The 15,693-nt window shown below is 34.2% G+C and overlaps 1 protein-coding gene across 1 annotated transcript; it reads left to right on the top strand.

Annotated features, from left to right (window-relative positions):
- Positions 1–128: 128 nt before the first annotated feature.
- On the top strand, positions 129–15,519 carry LOC137004381 (zinc finger protein 658B-like). Its single transcript, XM_067364644.1, has 4 exons — positions 129–382; positions 3,661–3,907; positions 5,095–6,167; positions 14,297–15,519. Exons 2-4 carry the CDS (start codon positions 3,823–3,825, stop codon positions 14,783–14,785), a joined length of 1,647 nt encoding a protein of 548 aa, XP_067220745.1. The 5' UTR covers positions 129–382; positions 3,661–3,822; the 3' UTR covers positions 14,786–15,519.
- Positions 15,520–15,693: the final 174 nt, after the last annotated feature.

Genomic DNA, 15,693 nt, shown 5'->3' with positions numbered 1-15,693 from the left:
CATCAGTTATTTAAAATATGAATATGTGATATTAGCCTCGTTCAGACTGTCAGTCCAAATATGATTACTCGTGTATCCGATTGGAATCTGATTCCCCCCCCCCCCCCCCCCCCAAAAAAAAATGAATGTCCACACTGTTTATAGCAAGTGTTCAGATCCGATTTGTGTGTCCATGGCGCTTTTTTGTTTTCCGGAATATCCGCATTGGTTTCTATGGCAATGACGTTGCGTGTTTAGGTATACGCCAAAAACAACAACAACCGTAACATGGAGGGATTTTCAATACAGATGTTGACTTATTTAACTGTACATCATGACAACGTGTAGCCATTGGCGCTGGACTACTGCGTTATGATGAGAACGGCAGAAACATAGGAGGCAGGTATGAACGGCTTTATTCCGTATTTTTTATAATGGCATTTCATGTGATTTTTGGCCGTGGGTCATTCCTGTTATGCAGTAATTAAAAAAAAAAAACTATTTTGTATTTTACACACCTTTTTATTGATGTATGCATTAAATTTTATCATGTCCTCAGTGCAAAGTAATCAATTTTCACAAGAAATATAAACCATGAAATGATAAAAACCTCAAAATATTTTTAAATTATGTTATAGACTAGGCTAAACTGCCTCTAATCATACATATAAATCATATGAAAATGTAGTTTTTTTTTTTTTTTTTAATTTTCCTCAATTACCGTGTCCCTGTAGTCATCTTCCACCCTGTTAGTACTTTCTCGCCTTCCAAAACCAACTGCAATTTCATTGAGACCATTTTCAAGAAGTGACATCAATTCTTTTTCCTGCTGGAATTCACCTGTACAAAAACTTTTTTTTTGGTTTTTGAAATGTTATCCTACTTGTCCCACCCTCAAATTTCCACCCTGTTAGGCTATATTATGGAGAATGTTTGTCCTATCAAAAAAATGTAAAAACAAATCTGACATAGTTATAAAAGTTCTGTTTATCTATAGAAGGTTAGCTAGTTAAATGTTGATCACTCAAAGAGCTATGGCTAACTTAGCTCAAAATTTTCCAGTTTTTTGGAATGTGAAACTAACGAGGAAATTCTAATAGAATAAATAGTATTTAATATATATAAATATATAAGCAAATTGTATACATATGTATATATTTTATTATATTAAATGAATTATTTCTTAAAAGTTTAACATTCAAATTGTAATAATAATATAAACTGCACAGAGAACCTTATAAAAAGGGGCTCTATTCAGCACCAAAAAGGATTCTACTATTGTTACAAGCCAAAGACCCTCATATGGTACAATTTTTCTTAACTTAAAAGTTATTTTCAAAGTCTAATAAATGTTGAAATTGATCACAGTTATACTGTAATGTGAATGTATATAATGTAAAAAAATATAAATTTCATAATTTTTTAATAGAAACATCAGTACCAGTATTAGTATCAGTGATACTGACCTACATTTACAAAAAAAAAAAAAGAGAAAAAAAGATATTTTCATTTTCAGAAAACAAATATTTCAAATATACTGTTGTTATTCAAAAAATGGCATTCTCTAGCCATCTGAGCAGCACCATGATTGATTGTGATAAGAAACCACATAGCAGGTTTTTTGTGTGTGTGTGTGTGTGTGTGTGTGTGTGTGTGTGTGTCCCTCTCCCAAAGGAAATCTGGATTATTTATTTATATTTTTATTTTTTGTTTTGAAACAACATTATATAGTTGCAGTTCCACACATTAAAGATGGCAAATGGCAAACCATGCAGGACAATGACGGAAAGCTCATCCACTGTTAGAACCTGTTAACACTGGTGTTACACCCTGTTATGCTCCTTTCCACCCTGTTAGACAAGTAATTTTAAATAATAATTTGACAGCAACATTAGATATTTGGCATAAAAATTTACTTTTGTCTTATTTTGTGAGGTGAGGAGCACTAACAGCATATATATGTTTTTGAGCAAAAAAAAAAAAAAAAAAAAAAAAAAAAAAAATATATATATATCATTTGCCATCCTATTGGCAAAAATGGGCACAAAAAAGTACCTGTTCTTAATCATCAAGACATATTCTATTCATCAATAATTGTTTTGTTATTTTGTCAAGAATAAAAAATACTAAGATGGCAAAAGGGACATATACCATCCAAGAAAAGCTCATTTTTGTTTAACATTTACATTATTAACATGTTGTGATGACTATGTATATGTCCCTAACAGGGTGGAATATTTTCATGGCCAGTGTCTGAACAATCTACCTATAATTATTCTTTTTTTGAGTCCCTGAGCTTGACCAATATGTATTCCTAATAAATAAACATGTCACTATTTTGGTAGAATGCTAAAAACATGAAAATCATGAACCTTTTTTTCCAACACTTATGCAGCCAAAATGTTACTACATACCAGGAATGACCCCCGTTCAATCAGGCTTGCTATATCTGAACGGATTTAAATCAGATATGCACAAAAATCGGACTAACAAGTCAGAACGAGGCTAATATGGCTTACAAGTGTTTGGATTTTAAAAAAAAAAAAAAAAAATTATAAAATTTTTATAAATGTTTTTGTTAAATAATTACCTAAATTATTACATTCTTGTTGACATGCATTCTCTGTAAAGCTGCTTTGAAACAATATGTATTGTGAAAAGCGCTGTACAAATAAATGTGAATTGAATTGAATTGAATTGAATAAAAGTTTATTGTTGCCCCATTGTTAACTGGAAACAAACAGGTATTTATCTTTATATACTTTAAATATTATTTATTCCTGTGATTAAAGTTAGTAATTTTTTTTCTTTCTTTATATGAAAGAAATTATTACTTTTATTCAGCAAGGATGTGTTGAATTGACAAAAAAAGTGATCGTAAAATGTTTTATAATTTATTATTGTTAGAAAAGATTTATTTTTTTTAAATAAATGCTGTTCTTTTTATTAATCAATGAAACCTGAAACGAGTATCACAGGTTCCAAAAAATATTAAGCAGCACAACGGTTTCCAACATTGATAAAAAATACAAAGAACAGCATATTAGCATATTAGATTTATTTATGAAGGGTCATGTGACACTGAAGACTGGAGTAATGATACTGAAAATTCAGCTTTGTTTCACAGAAATAAATTACATTTTAAAATATATTCTTTCACAATATTACTATTTCTCCTGAATTTTGGTCCAATAAATGCAATATTGATTATATATAGTACTGTATGTATAGTTTGTGACACAATGTGTGACATTTTAAAAAGGAGTTTAAAAAAGAGTTAGGTTAGTTTATTTGCAGAGTGACTCAAATGTACACAGACAGAACAGGAGTTCTTTAGAAATAAATAAAATAATCATATGTAAAATCATATAAAATAAAATGTGTTCTGTTCAGGGCTTGACAACTTGTTTTGCTCATCAGCCACTGTAGCTAGGAGTTTTCCAAAGTTACTACACTCTGCATTTTCACTGGCAACAGTTTTGACATTGATACCATGAGGAAAACAACTTCCATAGATATATTTTTAATATTATTTCATAATTTGGCAGGTATATTAGGCTGCTGTCACTTTAAGACCTGACACACAGATCCATTATACTGTTAAACATGTGTTTCCTTTCTCCACTGTTTATATTCATCTAAAACATATCTGACTGTGTTTACGTAACTTGATTTTTCCAGATCTGGTCCTGTGGGTGTCAGTATCACAGTGATCACAGTCCACACCTGCAGTGAAGCTCCTCCCACAACAATTCACCAATAAATACTGGGAATATTCACATCATCCTACAAGAGAAGGACAAACTCCAGGTGTAGCAGCTTAAATCTGTGTGACTGTTAAAGATGGAGTTTATTAAAGAGGAGATTGAAGACATGAGTGTTTCAGAACCATCCAGAATAAAAGATGAAGATACTGAGGAACAAATAGGTTAGTGTCCATTCTTGATTCTTCAATAATTCTGTGAATTAATAAGCAGTATATGGATGATAAATGATACAGTAATGCATCAAAATCATAACCTTGAAAAAGGAAAATCCAAAAAACAATTCCAGGAGTAAGTTCAGACAACCCAGAATATGTTCAGAGTTAACTCACAAGTCATTCTTAACAAAGTGAAGAATCAACGAGTCCTGTGGAAATGGTCACTAAGAAAAGCGCTATATTACTACTTTCTTCTTCTTTAAGGCTATTTACATGCTTAGTGCATATCGCCACCTATTTGGTGGTTGTGCATTTATTTTTCAATTGCTTCGTTTAATAATCTTTAATCATGTGAATACGAGCTACATTGTTTGTTTGATTCTAATTATATAATAAAAATAAAGTTCAACTAAATAATAGTCTGTGCTTGCGAAGTTAATATGGCAGTATATGTTTAGTGATTTTGCTTCCACATTCCTTGACAAGTATGATATATATGATTTTTATTATAGAAGTACATTGTAGCATAAAAAACATCATTTTACTAAAAAAGGTCTGAATGCAGATCAACGATGTGAGATGCAAATTATATAAGAAATAATTGATGATGAGCTGTTGAATTGTTAGAGAATAATGCACACCCGATGTGGTAATGCGGTTTCACCTCAGGTATGTATTATTTTTATAATTCAGTGGCCCCAAGTCAATTATTATGCTTATACTACGGTTACCACACCTCAAGACAGATGTCGTATTTGTCAGGTTTTTTTCCTTAAAACACTAATTTCTTATGCATTTCATCGCAAGCCTCCATTGCTAATTCTGAAACTTAATTTCAGAACTAGTAACGGAAGCTTGAGCCATTGATAGCAGACTAATACAGTTGAGAGAGAATAAGCATTTGTAAATCAGCCTACCTGAGTCTCTCACGGCAGCAGTATGTCTACAAATAGAGAAACTGTAAGTTTATTTACCTCAAGAACCGCAGATATACACCTAGGATGACTTGAGGTGTAGTAAATCTTGGGGTCATTTTCATTTTAAAGTGAACTAATCCTTTAAGCATACACAGGTATTTCACATAACCTGCTTCCTGGAATACACCCCTTATATCTCTGCATAAGCAATGTTAACTTGAATTCTCAAGTTTTTCTCCTTGAACTGATTCAAACTACCTATTATGTTTATTTTAGACCAGATGGAGGTGATGGAGCAAAAACACAAACTCAAAGTTAAAGAGGAGAAACATGACTTCAAAACTCAAGAAACAAAAGCCAAGAAGCTGCACACCTGCTCACCATGTGGAAAGACATTCCAAAATAAATCAAACCTTAATGGACACATAAGAATTCACACTGGAGAAAAACCATTTACGTGCACTCAGTGTGGAAGGAGTTTCATTCAAAAAGGAGAGCTTAATAAACACATGAGAATTCACACTGGAGAAAAACCGTATACATGCACTCAGTGTGGAAAGAAATTCACAGATAAAAGAAACCTTAACGCACACATAAGAATTCACACTGGAGAAAAACCGTATACATGCACTCAGTGTGGAAAGAGTTTCACAAAAAAAGGAACCCTTAATGTACACATGAGAGTTCACACTGGAGAGAAACCGTATACATGCACTCAGTGTGGAAAGAGTTTTTCTCAAGTAGCAAGTTTCCATTATCATTTAAAAGTTCATTCAGATGAGAAGCCTTATGTGTGTTCCTTCTGTGGAAAGAGTTTTTCAAGGCTGGATATATGTAAACAGCACCAGAAAGCACATAATAATGTGAAAGATCATGTGTGTTCTGAGTGTGGGAAGAGCTTTACAACATCAAGTAATCTGAAACTGCACCAAAGTGTTCACACTGGAGAAAAAACATATACATGCACTCAGTGTGGAAAGAGTTTCAAACAAAAAGGACACCGTGATAAACACATGAGAGTTCACACTGGAGAGAAACCATATACATGCATTCAGTGTGGAAAGAGTTTCACAAATAAAGGAAACCTTAATGAACACATGAGAGTTCACACTGGAGAGAAACCGTTTACATGCTCTCAGTGTGGAAAGAGTTTCAGACAAAAAGGAGACCTTAACAGACACACGAGAATTCACTCTGGAGAGAAACCGTATACATGCACTCAGTGTGGGAAGAGTTTCAAACAAAAAGGAGACCTTGATAAACACACAAGAATTCACACTGGAGAGAAACCGTATACGTGCACTCAGTGTGGAAAGAGTTTCACAAATAAAGGAAACCTTAATGAACACATGAGAGTTCACACTGGAGAGAAACCGTTACAGCTTCTGGAGTGATCAAACACAATCACCCATGCAGGCTCCGTAATGTCAAGGTTCCCCACTGAGCGCTATACCCCTTCTGTACCATTTGCTCTCCACATACAGTACACTTCAAAGACACTTAGGAGCAGGGATGTGCAGAGAGTTCTGCAGGGGCTCTAATGTAAAAAAAGGGGCAATTCATGTAAATAAATAAATAGATAAATGTGTGTGTGTCAAAAGTTTGGATACATTACTGTTTTGTGTTTTTGCAAGAAGTCTCATCATGCCTGCATTTATTTGATCAAAAATACAGAAAACAAATGTAGTATTGTGAAATATTATTACAGTTAAAATAATGGTTTTCTATTTTAATATAATTTAAAATATAATTTATTTCTGTGAAGCAAAACTGAATTTTTCAGCATCAATACTCTAGTATTCAGTGTCACATGATCATTAAGAAATCATGCTAATATGTTGATTTATTATCAATGTTGCAAACAGTTCTGCTGCTTAATATTTTTTATAACCTGTGATACTTCTTTCCCCCAGGATTCTTTGATGTTAAAAAAAGAACAGCATAAATTATGTGAACAAATTATATTTTAAACTATATTAAAATAGAAAACCATTACTTTAAATTGTAATATTTCACAATATTGCTGTTTTTGATCAAATAAATGGATGAGCTTAAGAGACTTTTCATAATGCTGCATAATAATCAAAAATGGTAATATAATAAAGCTCTTTCACATCACCATTTCGCCAGCCTTCACTTCACATAATAGGCCTGTAGGTGGCACTTGGGCTTCATTAACTATGATCGTTTCATCACATGGTATACTGTGCATCAATATGCATAAATACACTAAATTAATACAACACTTCTTACCAGTAATGCGCCTTTTGGTGCTGCATGGTTTTGTGCAGTGCGTTGCAGTCAGTTAACATTCATTTTGTCAACAATGCAACTTGATTTAGAATGAGACAAACCACATAAAAAGCTTGTCTGTCCATGTAATTTTCAACCGATTAATAAATTAGAATGGAAAATTACCGCTCTACTTCACATTGTCCAATGAAATTTGAACATCTTGTGCGATATCACGATGGGTTGGTGTATGACAAAGGCACTGATGAATTATGTAATATTTTAAACTATGTATTATAGAGGGTTTTTTTTAATTAAATCTACACACTAGCTTTGATTATTGATGAAAAAAAAAATTTTTTTTGGTTTTATTTTTTTTTCCATCGGCCTGGCCTCACCCACTGATCTGGTACCTCCTATTACTGTCCTGCAGAGACCTGTAGGCCTACTTAGAATTTTCAGGTTTTTGAGAGATTCGTTACTATTGTCATGTAAATTATAATTTAAATGAATTTTGTTTTATTGACCACAATATTATCATTGCTATTTGTCTGAGAGGGGCACTTTTGATTAATTTCGAAAAAGGGCAGGGGATCGAGCCCCCAAACTTGTGTCTTCAGGTAAATAATGTGAGATTCAGATAAAAATTAATGCATAGCAAGGTATGTTTTGTTGGGATACCGAATATATCTTTAGTCACTTTCATTTAATTCTTTTTTTATTTTGTTTAAACACATTTATACAATTTCCATATTTGATTCAATTGTTGTCTTTACAATTGTACATTTTTACTTAATAAATTTGTATCCGACATAATCATTGCTTGTCTTCCTGAATCTCACTGCATCAGTCATTTTGAAACTATTTTCTCAATTTGACTTTTTTATTCTGATGTCTTCAATTTATTTGTTGTAAATTACCACATTAATCACAAGCTTCAGGATCTCTTTGGATCGCTTTTCAAGTCTTTTTTGGCCTTACTGGACACTTTTACTCTACAAAAGTAGCCTACATTTGTTGATTCTCATGCCAGATTGATTGCAGTGCTCCTTGTGTAAGTCACATAACGTGTAAAAATGTTACATTATTTACATATTTCATTATAATATAATTAGTAACTATTGGCATTTAAGTCAAATGTTTTATTTACCTTAAAATAGATTTAAATATTTTATACACTGACCAGGCTTTCTTCAGTATGAATGAATGATGTTTTGACTACTTCTTTCACTTTCATCAGGTTCATTAACAAATTAGCCTAACAGTGTAGACCTAATCAGAGACAGTAATGTAAGTCGTGTGTCTATTTCATGTTATATTTCATGCTCTTATATTACTATCAAAATAACACTGACAATCGCTGCAAACCTGTGATGGTTTTTCAGGAATCTCAGAATCATTCAGCGCCTCCTAGAGGAAGACGAGCGAATAACACATGCGACGCGGTACGGTAGATGTTCACGACAATAGGAGCACGTTTACGGCTGTATCACGGCGGAGTGTTGTGTGAGTTTGTTTTGCTTTGATTTATGATTTTACTGTGCGGACGAATAGAATATCTGGTAAGACATCAGTTCTTTAAAAATATGAAGAAATGTGATATTACGTCTGATAAGTGTATGGATTTTTAAATTCGGTTTTTATATAAAGTTTTATTGTAGTATGTAACCACAAAACATGTAAAAATGTACATGTATTACATTTCAGTATAGTTGTGTATGAAAACATCGATGTTTTTGACAACACTACATTGCACTTAGTTCATCATTTCAGATGCCCTTTAAAAGGCTACAATTGAAAAATTTATTTAGGTCAATTATATTTAAAATGTTTAACCTGCCAGAGTGGCTAGTAGTAGCTGCATTACACACCACTTCTGAAATACATCAGCATTTGTCAGGTGTTTGGTTGGTCCATATACATGATCTTATATTTTATAGTTGGGCTGTCAAGTTTTATTGAAAAAAAAATAAATAAATAAATAAATAAATCAGTTCAAGTCTTATTCTTTACGTGTGTCCTTAAACGCTGTCATTAGGGGCAGATGGGTTGGGGGACATGAATGGGTGTCCCTTATTTTGCCACACTGAAGGTTCCAACCCTTCACACCAAGAACAATAACTATAAAGGTAACTATAACGATAACTATATGCATCCACACCAACGAACGTTAACTTGTCTGTTTATTCTAAGCATAAGTGCTGTGTGTACAACATTTTTTGCTGTTCTTGTTGCATTTACACAGCTTTAACCAGCAGATGTCCTCAGCATGCTGCTTCAAGTGAATAGCTTGTGTAATAGATCTAATCTAACAGTGAATTTGGCTGACAAAGTCAATGTAGTGGAATAAAAACAATGCCTAGTCTTTTTCACTGCAACTTCAAAAGGAAGCAAGACAGTGTTGTCAAAACTAGCGCTGGATACCTGAGGTAATTTTATTTTACACTGTTTGCTAACCTGGCAATATACTTTATTCTTTAAAGTATCCTTGAAAAGGGGTTGACTTGTCAAACAGTGGTGGTTTTTCCTGGACCTCAGCGATTAACTTCTCCACAATGTGGTCTGCCATTTTAAATGCGTGGGCCCTTAAATTAGAATGGATTCTGATTGGCTGACAGTGTTTTATTGTTCAAGAGATGGAAAAAATCTTTCTGAAAGTGATCCCAACAATATTGTTTCTTTATATCGTTATTGTTATATCTGGTGTGGACAGTGCTATTCTTTTATATTTAGAATGATTTTCAGATCTACATCTATCACTATCTTTATAGTTATCGTTCTTGGTGTGAATGGGCCTTAATGCTATATGACTATGAGTGGGGAATTTTTTAACATACATTTGCAGACCTGTATATACTTTTTGTTCATGAATGAAGGGAAAATGTGGAATATTTTGCCATATATTTCAAAACTGCCAGTGAAAGATATTGAGGTGAAAACAGGGAACTTTTGGAGACAAAAAGACTTTTCAGCATCTCAGTTAAAAATTATGGTTGTTTCACTTTAGACAAGAATTAAACAAAATTTTTGTTGAATGCAACTAATATGTAACCACATCAAAATTCTCAACATTTCTCTATATCAGAAAACAAGCATGTTCAAGTTATCTAAATGTAATTACTGAATTTATACTGAAATATTTTAACTTCTCTTTGAATTTGGCAGATCTCTCCCACAACAGTTCACCAATAAATTCTGGGAATATTCATATCATTCTACAAGAGAAGGACAAACTCCAGCTGTATCAGCTGAAATCTGTGTGAAGATGGAGTTTATTAAAGTGGAGATTGAGGACATGAGTGATCCAGAACCATCCAGAGTAAAACATGAAAATACTGAGGAACAAATAGGTTGGTGTCCATTCTTGATTCTTCAATAATTCTGTGAATTAATAAGCAGTATATGGATGATAAATGACACAGTATGCATCTAAATCATAACCTTGTTTCTAGCATTTTTCATCTAAATTTTAATCTTATTAACAAGTGAATGACAGAACTAACTTTTACCTAGGGCTGGGTATCGTTCAAAAATTTTCGATACCGAGACGATACCGATACCTTGACTTCGATACCGATACCTAAACGATACCTTTTTCGATACCAATTTTATAAAATCTGTTTAAACAAGATTACATAACCTCAAAAAAAAAAAAAATATTTGGTTTTATATTTTAATTTTGTTGACTTTTTTCAGACTCAAAGACTCATCTCCTGAGCCACTGCGGGGAATAAAAAAAGCACAAATTAACTAAATTTACCCAACACAATAAATCAGTGCAAATAGTTTTAATAAAGTTTAGTTTTCAATGCAAAAATTCAGTATGTGAGGCTCTTTTTAAATCACTCAGCAATTGTTCTTCAAAAAATTAATTATTATTAACAAGATCAAAGCGGAAGTAAGAGTGACGCAAGTTCGTTGAAATAAGAGTTCTGTGTCTTTATTAAAATCAACACATTAATGATTCATCTCTCATCCACCCGCAATTAATTTGAATGTTATTTTTTTATTACTTGGCCCGACCCGCAGATTATCCGCAGTATCAGGAGGACGCGGATACCCCTTTTTCAGCAGAATTGTTCGCGTTCTGGAGCCAGAGGCAGAGCCTGTGCTCGTGCAGGCGAACGAGCCTGTCACGAACCGGTCGCGTGTTTCCATAGACTTGAGGGACGAACGCTGATGTAAAGCTGCTGTGTGTTGTACCTGTCCATAACTAGTCTAAAAAACATTGCGCGTTCCGCTGTTTCTGCAGGCAGTGCGACATTTTTGTTTTCTGTTACCAGTATTATCTGTAGTGAACCGGTTGCTCACATAAACAGCCGTTTCTCACCCGTCCATTCGGAGATAAACTGAAAACGAAACCGTTGATTCACTCGCCCTCTCGCACATAGGGTCTCTCTCGCGCGTATAGTTTTATATATTTAGATATAAATAATAATGTAGCGCAACGTTATGTGCTCCTCAACGAGACAGCGAAAGCATTTCTCCGCCCCTCTACTCGGCTCCATTCTGAGGTACCGAAATTTGGTACCGAATGACAAGACACTTTTCGATACTCGGTAGTATCGAGGCAGTTCGATCGGTACCTAAAAAGTATCGAGTTCGGTACCCAGCCCTACTTTTACCACATCAAAGATCTGGTATTTGATTCTAACAGTTACCTGGGGGATTTCCAGAAAGCAAGACTATCTTACAGTCAAACATACCCTGAACTCTCGGTCGATTAACCCAAACCTTGCTTACTTGATGAATGCTGGTTCCAAAACACGTCTAGGTGTAAGTTCAGCCAACCCAGAATATGTTCAGTTAAAACGCAAGACATTCTTAAAGGGGCTCTATGTAGGAATGACAGTGGTCGAAATAGGTACTGCAGTCCAAATTCAAAATATTGTTTGCCCCACCTCCTCGTTCAAAGACATGGGTGGCCAGCTTGACACGCAACAAGAGGGAGCGCAATTGACAATGAAAGCTGAGGAGACTTACACACTGTAAGCTGATGAGTTGATTTATCTGTTTTAATATGCTGTTGTTCATAGAGATATTTAGATGGATTCAGAGGCTTTTTAGGTCAAGTAGAATCTGCGATTCTCTGACCCAGTTTGTTTGCTGGTTTCCATGGTTGCAATACCTGGTGTTTTCTGCCAACTGGCAACCTGTGATGTCTAAGTACTGTTGGATAAACTGGCAAACATATTGGGGTATTTTTATGCTTTATTAAAGTAAAAATACTACGCATAGCCCCTTTAACAAAGAGATGAATTGATGAGTCACCATGGAAATGGATGCTAAGAAAAAGCGTGCCTTTTTTTTCTTTTGTTTAATGGCTATTTACATATAGTGCATATCACCACCTACTTGGTAGCTGTACAATCATTTTCAATCGTTTCATTAATAATCTATAATCACTATGAATAAGAACTATATTGTTTGTTTGATGCTAATTAAATAATAAAAGGAAAACCTGGTTCAACTAAATAACAGTCTGTGTTTGGAAATATATCATGGCTGTATAAGTTATGGTTGACGAACAAAGTTGAATGGAGAGGTTATGATGAAGTGTTGAGTTGGCAGTTCCGTCCTAGCTAGATTGAGTTGAAGGTGGTGGTCCTTCATCCAGGCGGATATGGCTGTCAGGCAGGCTGTGATGCTAGCAGCAACTGTCGGATCATCTGGAATGAGAGGTAGAGTTATGTGTAATCAGCATAGCAGTGATAGGAAAACCCATGTTCCTGAATGACAAAACCTAGTGATGACATGTAGATGGAGAAGAGAAGTGGTCCAAGCACGGAGCCCTGAGGTACCCCAGGGTATCTCACCATTCCACGATACCGTGAAGGACCTACCTGAGAGTTAAGACTTGAACTACTGGAGTATGGTTCCTGGGATACCCTTTTTTATGAGGGTTGAAAGGAGGATCTGGTGGTTAACTGTGTCAAAAGCAGCAGACAGATCCAGCAAGATGAGTACTAATGATTTTGAAGTTGCTCATGACAGTCTCAGGGCTTCAGTAACTGAGAGCAGGGCAGTCTCAGTTGAGTGGCCACTCTTGAAGCCAGAGCGGTTGTTGTCAAGGAGGTTGTTCTGTGCGAGATAAGTAAACAGTTGGTTTAACACAACTCTCTCAAGTGTCTTTGCAATGAGTGGAAGAAGAGATACTGATCTGTAGTTTTCTAAAAGTGCTGGATTTAGAGTGGGATTCTTAATCAGTGTGCTAATCCTAGCCTGCTTAAATGCTGTAGAAAATGTACCAGTGTGAATAGAAGTGTTAATAATGTCGGTAAAATTGATGCACGTGGGCCTTGTTTTGTGTCACAGTCATTGAGTCGACCATGAACTCCTCTGTATACCAAAGTATTCTAGAGTCAAATGTCAAGCCTAGAGCTTGGCCAAAATTAAGTAATGAAACTGGACAATGATCTGAAGATCACCATCAAATCTACAAAAGAATGGCTAAAAAAGAAAAGAATAAAGGTGTTGCCATGGCCCAGTCAAGTCCAGACCTCATCCAGACTACAAACCTCAAGAAACTTAAGCAACGTTGTAAAGAAGAATGGGCCAAAATTCCTCCATAATGATGTGAGAGACTGATAAAGTCTACAGTACAGAAAATTATTACTTCAAGTTATTGCTGATAAAATTGGATCTGCAGGCAATTGAATCATAGGGTGTCCTTACTTTGTCACCAACTTTTTTTCCATCTTTGCTTTATTTTTGCTAAATAAATACTGATGTGGTGTGATATCTAATGTGTTGTTGATCATCAGAGGTTTTTAATTTTCCAAATTTTAAGACCTGCCAAGCACTAGATGATTTTTTATTATGTTCTGATATGGAAAACCATGGAATTCAATAGGGTGTCCTAGCTTATTTATATATAACATTACATTGAATAAAATAAACATTACCTTGTTTTAATAGAGCTTTATATGGTAGCTCTAAAGTAAGCTAACCCTTATATATATCCAGGTATGTCACATAACCTGTTTTCTGGAATACACCCCTGATCTCTTGTTGTCTTTGCTTTAGAAAAGCTTGAATTTTCAAGTTTTTCTCCTTGAACTGATTCTAACTACATAATACGTTTATTTTAGACCAAATGGAGGCGATGGAGCAAAAACACAAACTGAATGAAGTTAAAGAGGAGAAACATGACTTACAAACTCAAGGAACAGAAGCCAAAAAGCTGCACATCTGCTCACAGTGTGGAAAGAGATTCCCAAATAAAAGAGGAAACCTTAACAGACACATGAGAATTCACACTGGAGAAAAACCGTTTACATGCACTCAGTGTGGAAAGAGTTTTCTTGGTGAATCAGGTCTCAGATATCATCTGCTCCTTCACTCTGGAGAAAAACCATTTAACTGTGATCAGTGTGGTAAAGATTTTATTTCATCATCAAATCTAAAAAAACACCTGAAAGTTCATTTATATGAGAAGCCTTATGAGTGTTCTTTGTGTGGAAAGAGTTTTTCAAGGCTGGATCTATGTAAAAAGCACCAGAAAACACATAATGAAATAAGAGATCATGTGTGTTTGGACTGTGGAAAGAGCTTTACAACAGCTGACAGTCTGAAACGGCACCAAAGAATTCATACTGGAGAAAGACCTTACAAGTGCTCATCTTGTGACAGGAGTTTCTCTCAGTCTGCACACCTGAAATCACATGAGCGACTTCATACTGGAGTGAAGGCGCACTGTCCTCAGGAGGGAGTTTCACCTGATCAAAAACTCTAGTAATTCATATTGTAAAACACACGGAACAAATGTTATCCCCAGATCTAGTTCTTTCAGGTAAATAATGTGAGATTCAGATAAAATAAATGTATAGAAATGCAACAGGAATTGTAGAGATCATCGTTCACATAAAAAAAAAACAAAAAAAAAAAAACACTTATTCAATTGCATTTGCTCCCATTTATTTGTGCTCACAGGACTGCACAAAACATCTCTGTTTCAATATTTTAGTTAAAAAGAAAAATGCCACAAGATTTGGAGGTGTTTTTTTCTGTTTTGTTTGATCACTGTTATGTTGGGCAACAATATGTGTATTCTGTCAGTTTAATTTAATCTATGAATTTAAGTTTTTGTGTTTGTTTTTTAAACCCCCTATATAAAATTAGAGAAATACCTATTACAAAAACCAACAATCAGTCATTTGTCATTAGTGTATGTGAAATTATTAATATTCAAATGTATTCTTTTGATTAATGTCTTTTATTTCTATGAATAATTATTACTTTTTATGAGTCTTATTAATCTATTCTTTATGAATTCTAGTCTTTGATAGCTATGTATTCATTTAATCATCATTAATGATTATATTCGTTATGCTGCCTTATTATTCTTTTACATGTTATTGATTTCTTTAATCATTTATTTTTCTATATATATATATGTTTGATTATTTCCAAATGTGTCTCTTCTGTGCTGAAAGATCGAGTTGGTGTATTTTCCATCAGAATTGATAACATGACATGCCTTTGTATCAAAATATGTCTGTTTCCATCTCTGCAGACATGACATAATGTAAGATCGGTGATATTCTCTTTAAGGTTTCATCTATCTATTTATCTATCTGAAACTGTAGCATTTCACTGGTCATGTTGATTATGACATAATCACCATTATAAACATTTTGGTTT

This window comes from Chanodichthys erythropterus, chromosome 17 (assembly GCF_024489055.1).
Source record: "Chanodichthys erythropterus isolate Z2021 chromosome 17, ASM2448905v1, whole genome shotgun sequence".
Taxonomy (NCBI): domain Eukaryota; kingdom Metazoa; phylum Chordata; class Actinopteri; order Cypriniformes; family Xenocyprididae; genus Chanodichthys; species Chanodichthys erythropterus.
The sequence above is the reverse complement of the archived record's forward strand: the minus strand, read 5'-3'. Positions and strand labels throughout refer to the sequence as shown.